Here is a 19,503-nt window from a genome sequence, read left to right on the forward strand (position 1 = left end):
AGCAGCACAAACTGTCAGTTCAGCAGGAGCAGATGCAGCTGTGACTTCTTCCAAATAATTATTCCCAACATAAATATTCAAAAACAATTCTCAGGAACAGATTTAGAGGAAGGGGGAGAAAAAAATGGCTGACCTAGGCTCTCAGCTGCTTAACATTGCAACCACTTGTTTCACTTCACAGGGCTGTAGCCACTTGTCCTTGCACATGTGACACCTGGCCAGGAGTTTGAAAGCTTGGGGCAAATGACATCTTCTCTCTGTCCTTGCCTGACTGTCTCAGAGGGCCTTGCTGGTACCTGGACATGCAAGTCCCCAGCTCACAGCCCTGCTGCATCTGCACCACTCAGCCCTCCTCTGCTGCTCACCAACCAGACCAGCATCACGTTGGCTGTGCTCACACATACCCACTCAGACCGGAAAGAACACTCTGGTTTAAACCAGATAAAAATAGGTTTTAATGAGAATACAGAACAGATTGGAGTGATCAAGTGCAGGCAGGGCTCAGGCAAGCACACTGACCTGCCCTTTTTATACTCTTTTTTTCCTACTCTTGCTCCTTTCCAATCTACCTAAATTCCTTCCTTTCCCCACTTTTAATCCATCCCAAACATCCTAAATTAAATCTTGTATGTACCTACGGCCCTTGGAAAACATCCCAAAACAAATTGTAGACAATCCCAAAAGTGTTTTTTCCCACCACATCCCTCAATGAGCCCTATACTCACCATCTTATTGTAAATACCTCTAGGTATTTCCCCATGACCCTCAAGAGGGTCACGTGCCTGCTCTGCAAGGCCTCACACGCCATTGGCACTGAGGCCATGGAAACCTAATGATCCTTTCCTGCTTGGAGTCCCCTTTTTTCTGTTCAGCTGTTTTGTACCTCTCCTATCAGGGCAATGAAGGGTTGGCCTGACATAGAGGGACATCTGAGCTGTGTGAAAGCAAGCAAGCCAAGCTCCTACTGCTGCTTCCCAGTGCAGCACCACCCTCCATCTGATGCCCCACAGCACCAGGAGATGGTAAATCAAAGTGGTTGGTTCTCATCGAGGGAGAAAAGGCACAATGGAAAAACAGCAACTTCAGGAAAAGGAGACCAGTTGTCTGCTGGTGTGTACAAAGCCTGCAGTCAGGGGGAAGCTGTCTAGGAGCAATGAAGGTGTTCCTGTTGTTTCCAAGGTAACTCCCATCTTCTGCCACCCAGGTGAGGCTCAGCCTTTATCATCATGTGAGCAGAATACAAACAATGGGCCTGATGTGGAAAACAAAGCTCACACGAAATGCCATGTGTTACTCCAGCTGCTCTGCTAGTCATTTCTCACCTTCCACCCTTCCACATCAGCCTACTGAGGCAAAGTGACAGGAACAAGGAATTCATCCACAGCAGCTGAACCTTCCTGACTCGCTGCCAGATGGAAGTCAGCTAATTCAAAATTATCATAGTGGCTTTCCAATCGGAGTTATAACTCAGGAGCCCAGGAACCTCATCAAAGCACAGCTCTTTGGTGCCCACATCACATGGATCTGACCTTCCCATGCTCATCTGAGAGGATCCATGAGTTCTCCAGCTTGCATGGGCACCAGCTAGGCTTGGCTGTCACCTCAAAGCCATCCTGGGATCTTTTAGGAAAATAAAGGAGTGAAGGCTTCGCAGACTTTGTGGCAACCAAGAGAGCTCGGCTGCTGCCACCGAACCAAGTGGCACTTCTTGTATGGAGTCACACGGGTCAGGTGCTATTGACATCTGCACCACCTGTGACAAAATTCACTGGCTTTTAATTGCCTCTTCAAAACCAGCACCAGAGAGGAAAGGAGGAGTGAGAGGATGTGCCCACAGTCACTTACTGAGTGCAATACCTTAATCCTTTGATGTACACATTATTGTCCACAAAGGGAGTTTCCAGGAGCAGAGAAACTTAAGGCCATCACTGAACTCTGTGTAGTTCTTCCTGTCATTATCATGCTGTGCACTGGCAGGGAGCCCACACCAAAAATGTTAGCCTTCCACAGAGCCCTCCCAGGACACACACTCCCAGGTTGTGGCCCTGCTGCTGCCCCTGGTCTAACATCTCTCCAACACCTTTTCAGCACAAAGACCTCAATGGGGAGAAGGACACAGGCACCAGGCTGAGCGGGCAGAATCTAGCACAAGACGAGCACCACAGTGCTGAGGGCTATGGGGGGATAGTCTTGAGGAGGTTTCTGCTCCGTATTGATACTCTAGCAGGACAAGTACATGGCCAGGAACCAACAGAGGATCTGCAATGATACTAGATGCAAACATTATCTGAAAAACTTGGCAGCAGGCGGCCCTCCTTTCCAGGTATTTGCAGCTTTCCCGGAAACTGGCATTTTCTACTCTAGGGGTCAGCTCTGATTCACCCACAAGACCCTGTATCACAAAATATCACATCAATATGACTTCTTTAGAGTATTTCAAAGCACAAACCCCAGCACTGCCAATATTGAAGACTTCCTCACACTGTGTGCTAAAAAGCTCTGGTTTAGAATATGGACTTGAATTTGGGATTCTTGTTAGCATTAGGAGTATTTATTTATTTATTTATTTTTACCAGCTATACCTCCACCTACAAGCCTTCAACCCTCTCAGGTCACAAATGCTGAGAAGAAATGTGTTGGTGCCTAAGAAGCAGCTCCCCAGGACCTGCTCTGGCAATGCTGTACCCCAGGCAAGGAGGCTGGCTGAGGTCTGCTTCTACATGCAGGGGCTGCAGCAATGCCAGGATGAGTGGATCTGTGAGCAGGGAACCTGTCCACCCCAGAGGATCAGACTTCTCCATCTGTGTGGCTGAGCTGACAGTAGGAATCTTGTGGCCTGCTCTCTTGAAGGACGTGGAGAGATCCACTTTGCCTTGTCAGCTTCTCGGGTGAAATGATGTATCACAACCATCAGCTGAGGCAAACAGTAAAATTTCTGTCCCATACCTATTTGTCAAATCCTGCTCATCAGGGTCCTGGGAAATGGAGTGTGGAAGGAGCTGCCTGGTCACCCACCAATTGGTGGTGATTTTCTCTGGCATTCAGAGATGGGCATAGCCCAACAAGTTGATACCTCCTGGAACATGGACAAGTGAACTTGTAACCTCTCATCTGGATTTAAGCACACAGAAAAAGCAGAAATCTTGACCAACATCCAAATAGCAACAGCAAGTGATATGACACAGGCAGCTGAAGCATCATCCTATTTTGACTGCTGTACCCCCTCAATTAGCAACTGAGTACTCTTGGTTACAGAGTCATATTAAAAACTCTTCACCAGGAGGAATTATTGGTTTAGCAGCTAATATGAGAGAGTGAAAATCTGCCAAATGCTTGGGAATTTGAAATGCACTAGGCACAACTTTGCAAAGGCAAAAGAAAGCTTCTTTCTCAGCCTGTCAAAAGATACAGCCTTCAACTCTTCAAAAGAGTCAGCTGGGATGAAGTGCTTCCAACAGGCAACATTCCTTATAGTGTAGTTGTTCCATTTCTGATCTTCCAGCCCTGATTCTCAAAGAAAATCCTACAATATCTTTGTGAGGTAAGTCTGGGAACTGTATCTCATTACTTTCCTGAATACTAATGTTTTATAACACATTACCATCCTCCTCTCTGCACCTTTCCCAGTTATCAATCTCCCAGTGCTCTACATCACGCTACTATTATTCTACAAATTACCTGCATCTCTTTTCCCCCTAGGATATAACTACCAATATAGTCTTTATATTCCATGCTGTCAGATGTCTAGCTCAGACACAGGTCTAATTAAACCCAGAGCAACTGTTCCCAAGATGCAGTTAAGTTTGAAATTCACCTCATCTTTTCTGAGGACTATACATGCACCAAAATTCATCTGCTTTCTTCAGATATACTGGGTGGCTTCAGAAAAGCTATTACACCTACATAAAAATCTTTATCTTGAAACCTTTGCTCTTACAATAGTGAGATGCCAAAAGCCTTCATAGACTGTGAATAGGAGGGGCAGCAGGGGAATGACTGGATCTGATTTCTAAAAAATAGAGGTGTGACACTATGACATGCTTCACAGAAGATCTTAAATTCTGTTTCACAGGACAGAGTGGGGGTTGAGCACTAATTTAAAACAGATGCTCACTTTTGAGTAGCAACAATGACCCATAGCTACAAATTCCTGTAAACTCAGACTCCCCTTCACTCCGTCAGCCCCTGCCTGGAAGAAACACCTTCAGGAGGCTCCTCTCCATAAGGGAAGCAGCATCTGAACTGCCCTTTCACTAAGCCTCAGTCTCCCATCTGTAGAACAAGGAAGGAGGACAGGCTCAGGCTTGGCCACTCCAGGCTGCTGTCTCCCCCACTGCTTATCCATCACCGCTTGTGTTTGCTCCTGACCATGGCCAGACTCTCTCCAGACAGCACCTGCACCACTCTCCCCCAGGGTTTTGTACATTCACTGTCAACTTACTGCATGAGAGGGACAGTGTGTCCTCCCAATAGCTCTCAGAGCAGCTGTGCAATAACTTTACTGTACATTTGCACAGTGGGAGAAGACTTGAATCTCTTCTCCTTGAAGCCAGGCATCCTGACTGAGACCTTCAGAGATGGCTTGGATAAGGAGCATTCCTCGTGGAAGGCAGCAAGTAGGGCAGAGGATGAGGGAATCCCCACAGTATGGGCCAAGCCAGTGCTGCAGCAATGCCCCCATGGGAAGCGCTGACAGTGTGGGACTGAGCTGGGCAGAAGAGCAAGTAGCTCTGGGACTGGCAGGAACCCAGCCTGCAGGGTGACCTGTGGAAGACAATCAACACAAGACATTTTGAGAACACAGGAGGTAAACTTTGACTATGGCCAAGGTTTTAATAAAGCATGAGACCAACTGAGGCCTTTCTCATACCTGTAGTATTTTAAGCATTCTTGTCCCTCAGGTTGCTCTCTTAGCTCTTAAGGGCTGGGTTTACACTGTTCTTGTTCTCTCTCACTGCATCTCTAGCAGCATCTCTTTCCTCAACTGGACCTCTAATTTCCACAGATTTGTGGCAGTATAGTACCTTTAGGCTTTGGTTGAAACTGATGGATGGTTTCAAAAGTTAGGGACAGAGCCACTGTCAAGCAGACACCTACAGAGACAATGTGATCCCAAAGGATTCCTTCCCATGACAAAACAAGCTAAATGCTATGTAGTCATGACATTCAAGGCTCTAGTATAATGCAGAAACATAGAAATACAAAAATAAAGGGGTGTGAGCAGCCTAAACTTTGGCCTTCTTTAATATTTGGCTACTTGGCTTTGCAATTTTAATTACTCTTTCGAGGCATCATTTTTATATTCAATGCAGTAATTTGTGCTATGGTGTGTTAACTTTGATGAACTCCATTTAAGTAGGGGAACATTCCTTGTAATTTTCTTCTGATTTTCACCTTTTTTGCATTTTTCCCTCACACACTCTCGCCCACTGAGAGTAGATTCACAAACCCTGTGCACAAATATGCGGAGGATAAGCAATGCAAAAGCCATCCACATCCTTGTCCCCATGCCATGGATGTTGGGAGGCAGATGAGTCTGATCCTCAAGCCTTGCACAGACAGGCTTATTGAACTTGACAGCACCACTTGTGTGCAGGGAGATGACTCATTCGAGCAGAGGCTGTGGATATGCCCCTACTTGTAGAGCCACTTTCTTCATAGCAAATACTGGCTGCTCAAACAACACTCACGTTTCTATTTTGGGTCACTGTTTACAAGCAACAGTGAGAGAATGGAAATCTGCTACCAGCCAGCACTCTACCGACCCTCTCAAAAGCAGCTTTCAGAAACTAGATTATTGGAGAGGATCAGAATGGACAATTGCTCTAAACACCTTAAAAATATATTATTATCTGCCAGAGACTTCACATTTCCTAAAAGGAAGGTGAATATCTGGCACTTTCTCTATGTGGTTAGAGGAGTAATTACTAGTGCGGAGACATTGACTCTTATCTTTGATAAGTTGTCAAGGATTTTGAGACTAGTGAAGTATCACAATGTTTTCAAAATATCAGCAGATTCTCTAGTGAAGAGCTGTACAGTTATGGCTGCTTGACTGAAGCATCTCTTAATGGCTGTCAGAAGTAATTTGCACTGTTGCTCAGCAGAGGCAACGGATGGTTTAATATCCAGGCCTTTTGCTCTGCACAGGCATGTCAGCTAAGTACATATTGTACCCAAAGGAAATTGCTACCCATTCTTTGTACATTTGCTTCTCTTTGTGTGAAATCCCCTGCTACTCCAACAGCCCAGTTCAAAGTCCCTCATCAAAACCATAATTGTGGTTCAATCAACAGTGTTTTACAAGAGGGAAAATGACTTCACCACAAGCGCTCAAAATGGACATCGTGCCAACCTTACAACTCATCAAAGTGCACGGACATTTTGCATGACCTGCCTTGATTCTCAAAAGCTGCGTTTTATTGAGCAGTCATCTCAATGATTTTGTGCTGTTCTCCTTTCTAATATAGCAGTAGGTTCCTTTCTGCAAAGGATTCTGTGTGCCTTGAATGCCCATGATGAGCTGGCAGGCACAAGTGACTTCTGATGTCTGGGTTTTCTTCAGCAGAAGCATGGTTGATATGTCACTGAGATCAGAACAAAAGGTCAAGGAAAGCAAAACAAAGAAATCTAATCTTGAGTCTGCTACTCATCTCTCCACATGGTGAGAAAATCCTTATGTGTTTTCCTTTATCAGTTTCAGCTCTCTACATGTTGAAAAGTATTATACATCTGTTAATATAGGCTTAATACCTAAGACTAACAATGAGGGAAAAGCCTATCTCAGCCAAAACAAGGACTAAAAGTCAGACATATGAGATTCCAGTGGAAGAGAAATAAGACTTCTTTATTCCTAGCATTGTTAGAAAGATACCTTCTATTTCTCACCAGAAATTCTCCATGTGAACAAACAAAGTTCAGGTAATTTAATGAAGAGATTAGCATTCAGCTTTGCTAGAAAAAACTTCAGTGACTCATCCTCAAGAGTATATGAAATGAAGAGCTGACCTGATTGTGTGGGGACTCCAGAAATGACAAATGTGTGTGAAACAGGGGGTGAGCTTCAGGAGGGAGGAGGAAATATCCCACAAGCTGCAAGTGCTGATTTGAGGGCTGCTGCTGCTGCTGCCGCCAAATGCTCAGTCTCTGGAAGAAAGTGTTCTCAGTGGTAAGTCTTCACTTTTCAACAAGAATCAGGCTATCAAGAAATGGCCTCTGATAATAAACAATCCTAGAATTATTGTATTTCTTACCCCCAGCCCCATGTGTCATTTGCCAGAAGATAAAATGAAACAACATGAGGCCATCAGGACTAGCTGTGGTCTCTGCCCCTCTCATAACCATTTGGCCCCCATGTTCTCATTGGATTTTCTTAATCTCACTGATTTTATTTTCTGTTTTCCTTGGTTCCTTTTCTGTTTATTTTCCTCCCACTGACTGAAATGTCATTTGTCATTTCTGTTCCTTTTTTTTTCATGTTTAAGCCATAACAATTAACTAGAAGGCAAAATTTCAGACCTTATTAAACCTCATCCATCAATGGAAATCCAGTAAAATATGATCCAATTGAAGGTCTGTAACACTTTCTACTCATTCCAGTTTATTTATTTCAGTTTGGTGGGAAAGCTGTTCTTTGTGGCAAAGAGAATGTATTTTGCTCTGGTCTGTAATAGCATTGTTAGCTTATACTGAAAGGAGACAAACCGCTCTTGCATAATCATATTTATTAGATCATTAGTGCTGTTTTAGAGAAGTGCCAGCGAGCAGCACATAGGAAAAAAAGTGAGTTATCAGCGAGGGCATTAGGTGGAAAAACTTTGGAGGGAACCCGCAGGCAGCACACAGCAGTAATGAAGCAGACACCTCTGATGTCTCCAGTTAATTATCTCAGTGAGAATTTGTTGTGAGGCGCTGCTGTGGCTGAGCTGCAACTAGGTGCAAGGGTGGGACACGAGGTTAGGTGCACAAGCATGTGATTCATTTCCTTTACTCACAGCACTGACACATGAGGCATTGAAGAGTCCTAGAGTGATCGCTTCTGAAGCAGCGACACCCACAAATTAGACGCCTTTGCTGCATTTAGATGTACACACAATCTCAAAATTGTATACACCTGTCTATGCTTTCAGGCTGGCAAGCTTTCCAACAGAAGTGCCCTGTTTTTCTTTAGGAGCATTGTAGATTTGTTCTTCTGGTCAATAATGTTGTTTTTGCTCAGTTTAGTCACACAGCCTTCTCCTAGTCTCATTGGGAAGCTCCCTCTGCAAAACAGTAGTTCATTAGGAGATAATTTATGCATCAATAACATACCTTGGTGACTGTGCATTGCCTATACCTACAAAATAAAGGGAATATCAGTAGCATAGAATCAAGTTTGTTAAATTATAACACAAGGGAAATAAATCCATTGAAAACATTTTTTTTGGTAGCTGAAGAGAAAATGCCTTGTTCTTCACCAACTCATTAGTGGAAAGTCCAGGAGATGAGTGACTGTAGATGCTGCTGACCTTTTGTGCTGAGGTAGTACATTCCCAGAAAAGAAGATAAGAAAAAAATATAAAGGAGTGCAGAAGAACAGGTTAAACTCAGTTCTATGTAACATTTTCTATATACCTACAATGAAAAGGCACTTTAGAAAGCAACAAGTTGCTGAAACCTCACATTACCTTTGTACTATTACTAGGTTGAAAATGTTGTATGCTTAAAGCCCCTTCTTGAGAGACAGTGGTGAAAAGGGCTAGATAATGCTTTTTGTATGCCTGTGAGGCACAAAAAGTACCTTGAGTTAAAGAGATAATGCCAATTTTATGGTCATTAAAAATTATTTTAAATTAGGTTCAAACCAAGTACCTGAAATTCTCTGACAAGTGGTTTCTTCCTTTGAAAAAAAATAATTTGCAGTTGCGTCTTTCAATTTTCTCTCTTCCCCCACTCCTCCTCCTTCCTTGATATGGTGAAAATCCTAACAAGCAAGATACAAGCTGCCTACAGTCAAATTTATTGCACACTGTCAATATGATGGAAGACATGGTATGGGTTGGAACTGCAGGCAGATGTGCAGTGCCATTACTGGGAAAACTAAGTGTTCTCCAATACATAGCATAGATAAAAATGTGTGGCTGTAAATATATAGAAATAATTAAAAATTATAAATAAATGAATGAAGACTGCCCTCTGTTCAGAATTGCCTTTTTGTGTTGTGTTTTGCAGGAGAAGTGCCATGTTGAAGATTTCATACTGCCTAGGATTGTAATGAAATAGGAGCTCAGCCCTGTGCTTGATGTTTTCCAACTCTCTGCCACAGAACAGCTTGGAGTAAACAAGTCTGTTATTAACATGTTGCTCAAAAGCAGTTTGAAAACACAAAAGCTCCAACATATATTTTTGTCTTAAAAAGACACACTGAGAATTCTTTGCTGCCTCAGGAAATAGATATGCAGCTTTATGGGCCATGCCCTGTTTTGGAGTAAGTTACATAGAATTTCTTTTCTCTTATTCAAAAATAAACAATCATGATCTGCCCAGATGTTCTTTTCGTCTTTGCTGATTATTTCTTCTCTTTTTTCCAGCTTACACAAACCAACTGTGCCACAAATAAGAGAGTGATGCATTACAGTTGAAGATGGCAAAAGTTTGCCTTCCTCTTACTCAAGCAGTTCAAGCAATAATGGTAGTTTTGAGATATAAGTTTGAGTATTTCTTGAACCCTCATAAGCCCATGAGGTCTTTGCTGACTGAAAATTCAGGTATTTTGAATACAGGAGAGATCCTTGCTGGCGGGCAGAGCTGTGCTGATGCTGTGTTGTAGAGTAGGACAAGCAGCGTTGTAACAATCTCCCTCCAGTAGTTTCTGTCTTCCAGCATGAGTTCCCTGCTCACCTTAATTTGTTGATGAGGAGATTAGCAGGCAGGAATGAGCGAAGTTAGAGCATCAGCTGTTGGTGGAATAATTTCCTGGCTCAATACTCCCAAACCAAAATCAGCTTCTGCAGGAGATTCTCTCTGTGCCTCACAGCAGGTCTCAGCGCTGGCTCCAGACCCAAATATTTTGACCCCATGGAGGCCCAGCACAGTGCTGGTGTACAGTGCTGAACTCTGGGAGCATCCAGATGTAGGCAGCACTCAGCTCGTCCAGCATGTGGAAACCTCTCTGATGGTGTCCATCACTGATATCTTGTGGTACCACCAGCTCCCAGGAGCACATCTTCCCTGGTTCTTGCTGGGCTTTGAGGAAAGCACATGGGTTCCTAAATGGAAAACTCCCCTCAGCTTCAACAGGGCAGCATCAGGCCCTTTGCATCTTCTACTGAGCTGGTCTTCACCGAGCACCACCAGGCTGCATCAATTAGCCTGTTCCTAAAACGGATGAAGAGAAATTCTGTGTGGCTGCCAACTCTTCATCCCACCTAACTGGACAAGGGGAAAATAAAGAATGAAAGGCTGTGCAAGTCTGAATTTGGCCATCTCTCCTCTCAGACACATCTGTTTCCATGCAAGCAAGAAGAAAATGGGTGACTAACACATAGCTCTGCAGCTCAACAGCTGGCCCCTGGGTCCTCCTCCATGGCACTAAGTGTGTCCCTGGCAAACACAAGGTTGAGATTTTAAATGAGGAATTAATGAAAATGCGCTCTTTTTCCTGCTTGTTGTCACTTTAAATTCAGTTTCCATGGAAACAGCTATGGAAAGGCTGCCTGGAGGAAGCCAGGAGAGATCTCTGCCTGGCCGCTTTCCCCTCTGGGCTGCCAGCTGAGCCACCCCAATTGTCAGGCTTTTAGCCACCCCAATTGTCAGAGGTTTTTGCTATTGTCATTTACACTTGGAATATGAGTGATGACTCCTCATGGATTCTCTCTCTAAGGAGTCCTGAGGTGGTCAGCCCTCAGGACTGTCACCTGCTACTGTCACCTGCTACTGGGCTCTTTGCAAGTGGAGCTCCTCTCCACCCATCTGGTGCAGCACAGGCCCATCCGAACCCCCACGACGATGCTTTGCTGCAAATGTCACCCCTGTTAGAGACATCCATTCCACTGCTTTTTTCTTTTGAAATGTAGTGGTGCATGTGATTTGAGTACACAGACTGAGCTGGGAGCAGTGGCAGAGGGACAACTTTTTTGTTAATTCAGTGTTTATCCTGGGGGAACATTTGAGATCCCTCCTGGAGTACTGCATCCAGCCGTGGGGTTCCCAGCACAAGGCAGACACCAACCCATCAGATAAGGTCCAGAGAAAAGAAACTAAAATGGTCAGAGGGCTGGAGCACCTCTCCTATGAAGACAGGCTGAGAGATTTGGGTGTGTTCAGCCTGGAGAAACAGAAGCCCCAAGGAGATCTTTTTGCGGCCTTTCACTACATTAAAGGGGCTCACAAGAAAGAAAGAGAGACACTTTTACTTCAGGGTGTGTAGTGAAAGGACAAGGTGCAATGGTTTTAAAGAGGGTAGGTTTAGATTGGACATCAGAAAGAAATGTTTCCAAATGAGGGTAGTGAAACATTGGAATAAATCACCCAGAGAAATTGTGGATGCCTTATGCCTAGAAGTGTTCAAGGCCAGGTTGGATGGAATCCTGAGCAACCTGGTCTAGTGGAAAGTGTCCCTGCCCAGAGCAGGGGGCTTGGAACTAGATGGTCTTTAAGGTTCCTTTCAACCCAAACTGTTCTATGATCTTATGAGCAGGATCCAAAGCAGACTGTAAAGCAATGATGTTTGTCTGTGTAGATCCACACTTTTTCCAGGTGAACAAAACCAAAGGGTCCTAGACCTACAATATTTGGGGATGACACAGTCCCAGAAAATGAGGCTGGTCCTACTACTGTTGAGATGCCCCCACTTCCATTTTTATTAGCATTTGAGGAGCCTCTAGTAGGTCTATGTAAGGTTGTCTTAAAGAAAACTGAATTGTCAGTGGAAACTGATTAACAATATAAGACCTATGACCTATCCACCCTCCCAGCTGAGTTCTGCAGATAAACACAGTTCCAATGTAAAAACAAAAGCAATTTTAAAATGTGATTAATTTTAAATGTAACTAACCCTAGTCAATATAATAGTTCAGTGTTAGCCATAATTGCTTCAGATACATATAAAAATGTTGTCTTCCTTGGTTACCTAGATGATTGCCTATACTTAGAAAGGCAGACTCTCATATCTGAGATATAATACTGAGATCATTTTTTGTGAGCCAGATGAGCAATTTCTCGCATATTGTACCAGAAAAAAACCCTCTGCTTGCTGCTGGTACAGACTCAGATGGAGTATAACCTTCAATATTGAACAACCAGGCTTCAAAGAGGATGTAAACTTCTACTGGGGGAAATTCAGAGAGCAATGGACATAAGCCAGAGGTCTAGAAAATAGACCTATGAGACAGAATTGAACAAACTGAAGTTATTTAGTACGAGAGGAGGCAAATCAAAGGGCTATATCTCAGTAAAAGGATGAAGTAAAGAAGAGAGGAAGACAATAAAATGCATTCCATGCCATAGAATCATAGAGTGGTTTGGATTGGAAAGGACCTTGGAGATCATCTAGCTCAAGCCCCCTGCAGTGGAGAGTGACACCTGCCATTAGATCAGGGCCCTGGCAAACCTGGCCTTGAACACTGCCAGGGATGGGGCATCCACAGCTTCTCTGGGCAACCTATGCCAGTGTCTCCAGCATGTCCAGGTCTTTCTGGTGCCCATAGTAGGTGCCCATAGTAGATAGAAGGTAGATAACAAGGTTAAACTGCAAATGGGGAAAACTTCCCCAGGGATAGAGACAGCTGTAAAATAAGGACTTAGGTTTTTCTAAGCCAAATACCCCCATCTCAAAGTAGGATGGGCAGGTGCTTTCTCTCTCCTGACATAGGACATTTTCAGTGTCTGAGATGCTCTCCTATCTTTGGACAGCCTGTTCCAACACTTCCTTGTGAGTTCCCTTTCTGTGAAGCTAAGCTTAAATCTTTACTGTTTATTCCCAGGAACTCATTCACCAGCTGTGTTTTCCTCACTTTTGTGGCCTTTGGGCACACCATGATGCTCTGATCCCTTTCACAGGAGCTGCTCCTCTACCCACCATTTCCCTCCCAAACAGAAGGGCACAGTCATGGTAGAGCCTCCTCTGTCCAGGCTTCTCCTCCAGTTCCCCTAGATCATTTACATGCTGCTGTCTTTCTTCAGCATGCTGGGATAACTCTTCTGGTACCAGGAGGGAATAGCTTCCTGCTAGACTCTGCGCTGGTGCTGCCTCACCTTGATTTTTGTGCACAGTTTTGGGTGCTGCAGTGTAAGAAAGACATTAAACTGTTGGACAGTGGCCCAAGGAGGGCAGTGATGGTGAAGGGTCTAGAAGGGAAGCTGTGTGAGGAGCGGCAGAGCTTCCTTGGTCTGTCTGTTTAGCTCAGAGGAGACCGAGGGGAGCCCTCATCGCAGTTACAGCTTCCTCATGAGGGGAAAAGGAGGGGCAGACACTGATCTCTTTTCTCTCATGACCATTCTGGAGGAACAGCCTTCTCAAGGGTGCTTTGGGTTGGATATCAGGAATATGTAATTCACCTAGAGGGTGGTTGGGCACAGCAGAGCCTGACAGAACTCAAGAAGCATTTGGACAATGCTCTCAGGCACGTGGTGTGACACTTGGGCATGTCCAGTGCAGGGCCGGGAGCTGGATGCAATGATCCTTATAGGCGCCTTCGAACCCAGGATATCCTGTGACACTGGAACTTCCTGCGGCCACCGCGGATTCCCGACCCTTCCCACGGCCCCGCCAGGGCGGGACTCGAACCCGCGGCCCCGCCGCAGGGAGGGCCCGCCCCGCCGTGCAGTGCGAACGGAGGAGGTTTGTCCCTCACGGGCCGCCGTGTGCCGGTGCGCTCCGCTGCCGCGTTCGCCGCCTGCTCGTCTCGTCCGCCGCCCGGCCCGGTCCGGCCGCTGCCCGCCATGAGCGACAAGGGCGAGCTGGACCTCACCGGCGCCAAGCAGAACACCGGCATGTGGCTGGTGAAGGTGAGGAGCCGCCGCCGCGGCCCCAGGCCCGGCCCAGCGCGGCCTGTGACAGCCGGGTGCCTCCGTTCGTCCCCGCCCCGCCGTGCCCGGGGTGGGCGCCGCGAGGCCGGGGTTGCCCGCGTCGGGCTCGCCCTGTGGCTCGGGACAGCCTCTGTGCCTGTTCCCCTCCTCGGGGGACAGCGCGGGGCAGGGCCCGGACGCCTGCTGAGTAAAGGAGACACCGCAGGGAAAGTTGGGCTGCTGGGGAAGCTCTCACAGAATCAGAATGGTGAGGGCTTGGAATGAACCTTAAAGATCCCTCAGTCCCAACTCCCCCTGCGGTGGGCTGGGACATCTCCCACTAGACCGGGTTGCTCAAGGCCTTATCTGGCCTGGCTTTGAACATTTATCTTTGAACATTTCCAGGGATGGGGCGTCCACAGCTTCTCTGGGCAACTGTGCCAATGTCTCACCACCCTCACAGTAAACATCTTTTCCTTCTCCTTGCTAGTGGTTTGTGACGAGCAACAAACATGGCCGTATAACTTTTATTTCCCCAAAACTTTGAGAGCTGGAAAAAGTTTTGAGTGTGCCCAGATTCACATCCTGATAAAAAAACTGTCCACATCCATCAAGGAAAGTAAACCCCAGTGTCTGGTCATTACAGCTCCCTTTGGTGCTTAGAGTGAAATACAGCTCTAGTGGAGGGGCTGTGAGAAGGTACTGAGGGTGTCAAATCAAACCTGTTTGGTGCCGGACCACACTCTGTCTGGTGCCACCACTAACAGGCTGGCACTGTGCTGTTCCCTGGAGTCAGTGTCTTTGCTGCCAAGACATTTTGCTGCCACTACCAGGCATTGTTTCATAAAGAGAAACTTGAAGCTGATAGGGGAGCGTGTGTCCTGCCTGCTTTGAGTCCCCTCTGGGGATGCTGCTCTTTTTCTAGACCTATATTTATTCTCTCTTGGGAGAAGCAGTTCCTTCCTCCCATTCCTCCTTTAGGAATAGGTTCAGATCGTCAACTTCAAAGATCCTGTGGGGGCAGGGTGGTATACCGAGATACTAGTCCTGGGCAGGCGGTGAGGGGGGTTTAACACTATCATACTTCAGCTACCAAAACTTCTTGCTTAAAAATAGCCCTTAAAAATGGTCATTTGGGGAATTCAGACTTGCTTTGCTGTGCAGAATTTTTGGTGGGCAAGTTGCTGCATCTGGTTCCTCCTCTGTACTGACACCTGAGTGTGTGGTGTCACAAAGCCACAACAAGCACTGTGCAAGTGCTCTAATTGTAGTAGCTTTTCCTGGGCACTGTCAATGAATGCTGGCAGCAGAAAGCTGCAGAACTAGATCATGACATGCTGAGTGACAGGATGGTAAAATGGCAGATGAAATTAAGAGTTGAAAGATGTAATCTGGTGTGCATAGAGAAAAACTGTCCTAATTATAGGTATGCAGCAGTTGGGTTTCTGCTGGTTGTTGTCATTCAGGAGGAGTGGGTTTTTTTTCTGTACAATGAGATAACTCTATAAGAACATGTCAAATGAGCAGAGTCCGCATTGGACATGATTACAAAAGACACAGAAAACAAAGGAGAAAATATTACTGTACCATGATGTTGCCTCTGTCCGGAATGCTCTGCGTAGCCATGGTCTCATCCTCCCTGCTATGGAAAGTGTACAGCAGACCTGGGAGCAGTACAGAGGAGAGCACCAGGTCTGGTCTTGGTAACAAGGAATGATGGCTGTGGAGGGAACTCCTAAATCCATTGTTACCTTTTAGACTGGCAAGAGGATTGATTTGGAAATCTTGTAGAGATCTGAAGCAATGAGTAATGTCACAGGTGGATAAGGAAGAAGTGAATAGGCAAAGGTGAACAGGAAAGAATCAGTTCAAACACTAGAATTAGAGGTGTGTCAGATTAATTCATTGGTGGGGCTCAGTGTGAGCCAAGGAGGTACTGTTTTGCACAATGTGTAGTTAAATTTTGGAACTTGCAGTTAGAAATTCTGAATTTCAAAACTTTGCAGAAGTTCAAACACAGTTAGTCAAACTCAGGCAAGAAAATTGAATTGAGAGATTAAAAAGTAATATGTTGCCAAACCCCATGTCTGCTGAAACACCCTAGAAATTAGAAGAGCATGCTGGGGAAATAAATTTTCTTTGTATGTTCCTCCTGAAGTAACTGCCAATGGCTGCATTTGGAGACAGGACATGAAGTTGCTTGTCCTTTAGTCTGATGTTTCCTGAAGCAAGGAATTTTCAGGCACATTTGTGCTTAAAGTTGGTGCCACTCTGTTTAATGAGAAAACAGGACTGAAAGGAAAGCTGGAGTATTACTCTTCCAAGTAACTGTTGATGTAGTCCTTCATACATGTGTTCTGAACTTATGTCTGTCTCCTTGTATTGTAAGGATAGTAAAAAATATTGAAAATATGCTAACAGTGATAGACCATAACATGAGGTATTTGATTTCCTTTGCACTTGAGCTTGGAAACAACCACATCTGTTAGCAGGACTTCCAGCCCAGTGGCAAGACAGTGCATAGTACCTGTACTTTTTATCTTCACTAGCTAGGACAATGAGGATGAATTTATCCTTCCTTTGAGGGAGAGAGCATTCAGCTCTGATGGAATAAAAAACCTGGCTTATTTGATTTCCTTTTAGCATGCATTGTGCTAGCACAGGAAGTATTCCAGAGAGACTATTTAACAGGCAATAAAAAAAATGTAGTGATGAGTATTTTAGAAGTATGAGCAGTAAAAGGAGGTACCATAAAGAGAGTGAATTACTTTAGTACAAATTCAGAAAGCCACTAGGTTTTTGTTTCTGTGTTTTCAGTGAAAGCTAAGGTAGAGAAATAGTAAGACTATTTGGTTATGTACTTGTGGTAAAGTGAAGCCCATTTAGTGTTAGCCATTAGAATGTTAATTTTCTTGTTCCCTGAGTGTGTTGGTCAGATTTTTAAATTTAATCTGCTGCATTGTTCTATAGCTAGAAAGAGGATATCTTTATTTAAGTTTTTTTTGTATTTTCAAAGAATATAGACTCTGACATCAGCCTTAGTTTCTGTTGTATGCACTGCGCCTGTGTTGCTATATAGAGAAAGAACTAATTTAGTTTTTTGCAGAAAAGTGGAAGTAGTTTGTTACAGAGAGGGGCTGCTTGTGTGTTCCCTTCTAAAGGGGGGTAGGAAGCTGTGCCCAGGCTGAAAGGTGAGAGGAGCAGGGGCCCTGCTGTCCTACACTGCCTGTAGTGTGCCTCGTATGCTGTGATGTGAGTAGCAGGAGGAGAGCAGCACTGGGAGGAAGGCTTCGAGTGGTGCTCCTTAGTATGTCAGATTTGTTCTAGTGATTAAACTGTAATTTTTTTCTTTTTTGGAGAGAAGAGTGTTCTTACCTACAAATCCCAGAATAAAGACCACTTGTCCTGAAAGGCTGTGTTCAGTTGCCTTTCACTGCACAGGCACTCTGTCCACATGCCGCTCTTTCTGTGCATATGCAGTTTTCAAAATCCTCCTATGGGATCTGTGAAAATTCTGCCCTGTAAAAACAGTTTGCTCTTGTTTTCTATGTGTTCTTTCAAGGATTATTAAGACTTTGAAACCTGACTCTTTACCATAATTATTATGTTAAAGTTAAAAGAAAGGTGCAAAATAAGATGTCTATGGCATTTAAGACTTTAGTCTTTCCTGATTGTTTACGTCATTAGCATGTGGGTTTGTGAGTAGCACCTGGTTTTAGCTGAAGTATCTATGGATAGCTGGAAGTAATCCTTTGATCACAGCCCTTCATAACCCTTTGTCTTTCTCTGCATGGCCCTTGACTGCAGGTAGGCCAGCAGAAAGATGATTAAATTCACTCTTTGAGACTTTCCTATGCAGTATGATTGATCTGCAACCTCTTAATCTGACTTAATTCCCAGTCTGAATGTATTATATAGCAAGTCAATGATTTTAACACCACAAGAGCCCTTCATTCCTTGTCCACTCATACTGAATGTGCATCTACCTTATTATCTGGCAGTATAAATAGAGATTAGTTGCAAGCATGTAATAATACTTCTGTTGAGTAGCTGGAGCATGTCATAGCATTTATCTTGACTTTAGAAAGAAAACAGTATCTGATCTGGCATGGAATCTGCTGTAGCAAGTTACCACTTTGAAAACTGGAAATATGTATATCAATAGATTGTGCCAATTCATGGCTTTCTGTTGTGCTTTTGTGGTGTTTTTGACCAAAGTTGTCTGAACTTTATGGGAACCTGGACTACCATTTAGTTTGAGCAGTTGGAGGCATCTGGATTTTGTACTTATTCTACATGTGCTTTATGGGGTGCTGTGAGTCTTAAGCTAAGTGCTAACTAAGCACCAGTTCCAAGATCTGTAGTTCTTAAAGAACTGATAAATGCACAGTTAGTGTTAATTTAATTTGAGCTTCAGGAAGTTAGGGGGTTGTTCTTTGTCAGTAAGTTATTGGAACAGGCTCTCTTTCTCCCCAACTTGGTTTAGTTTTACTCTGTGCAAGACAAAACTTAGGCTTCCAAGTGCTTCTTTGCTGCTTGAAACAGAAAATGCCTCAGGCATAGCTTAGTGTATTTCTCTTCATTACTGGCTGTGCCTCACACTGCTTTTCCACGTGGGCCCAGATGTTTTCAGTAGCTGTGGACTGTGTGAGCCAGGATGAACTTTATTGTGCCAGTAAAGAACATGGCTGTAAAGTTCTGAGGAGTGTGCTGCTTGCCAGAGGCCTTTATTGTACATTTTGAGCCCAGGTTGGTCACCCGATGCTGCAGATACCACAGCCTTTGCAACTGAAGGAATTGGTGTGTAGGTGAGGTAACAGCACTGCAGCAGCTTTTAATTCTCCATTTATTCAGGTCTTGTTCCTGTCCCTGGACTAATCACTACTTTGTGCAGCTGTTCTGGAAAATGGGTTGGGGTGCTGCTTTGGTTGTTCCACCTGCTAAACACAAAATCAGCGCAACTAAAACATAGAAGTCACCCACTCCTCCTGGCTAGATCAGTCTGCTCTTTCCACATACTGACCAGCTGCACAAAGACTTTGCCCAATGCAGTGAAGAGCTGGGAATGAGTGATGGGAGGCAGATTTGCCTAGCGTGGTTGTGCTGTTGGAGGAGTGGCAGTAGGGTGTGGTCTACTGCTGAACGTGTTTGAGGTTCCCTGACTCTAAGCCTTCCCTTCACTCCAGAAATTGCCTAACTTTTCATCACAGTGATTGGTTGGTTGATATTTTTCCCAGAGAGATGATAATTTCTGATGAATATTTAAAAGTATAATTTTATCCGATAAAATATTGACACTACTTAGTTTAAGAATTTGATGCTGATCTTTTTCTGCCTTTTATGATTAGATTGTAGCATTTGAGATTGAAGTTACTAAGATTTTTCTCTCATTTGAGACTCTACATTGGTGTTATTTTTTGTGCTACTTTATTCTCTTTGCTCTCTCTAACTGAATATATATACACATATGTGTATATATGTGTGTGTGTGTATATCTATATAACAGCTCGCGAAGTG

The 19,503-nt window shown here is 44.5% G+C and overlaps 1 protein-coding gene across 1 annotated transcript in view; it reads left to right on the top strand.

Annotated features, from left to right (window-relative positions):
- Positions 1 to 13,808: 13,808 nt before the first annotated feature.
- GTF2F2 (general transcription factor IIF subunit 2) overlaps positions 13,809 to 19,503 on the top strand; it is a 79,030-nt gene continuing 73,335 nt past the window's right edge. Inside the window, exon 1 of the mRNA XM_054654601.2 lies at positions 13,809 to 13,986. Within this exon, the coding sequence (XP_054510576.1) occupies positions 13,921 to 13,986 (66 nt within the window). The 5' untranslated portion in view covers positions 13,809 to 13,920. The remainder of the gene's footprint in view (positions 13,987 to 19,503) is intronic.

The sequence above is a fragment of the Agelaius phoeniceus genome, chromosome 2 (genome assembly GCF_051311805.1).
Source record: "Agelaius phoeniceus isolate bAgePho1 chromosome 2, bAgePho1.hap1, whole genome shotgun sequence".
Taxonomy (NCBI): Eukaryota; Metazoa; Chordata; class Aves; order Passeriformes; family Icteridae; genus Agelaius; species Agelaius phoeniceus.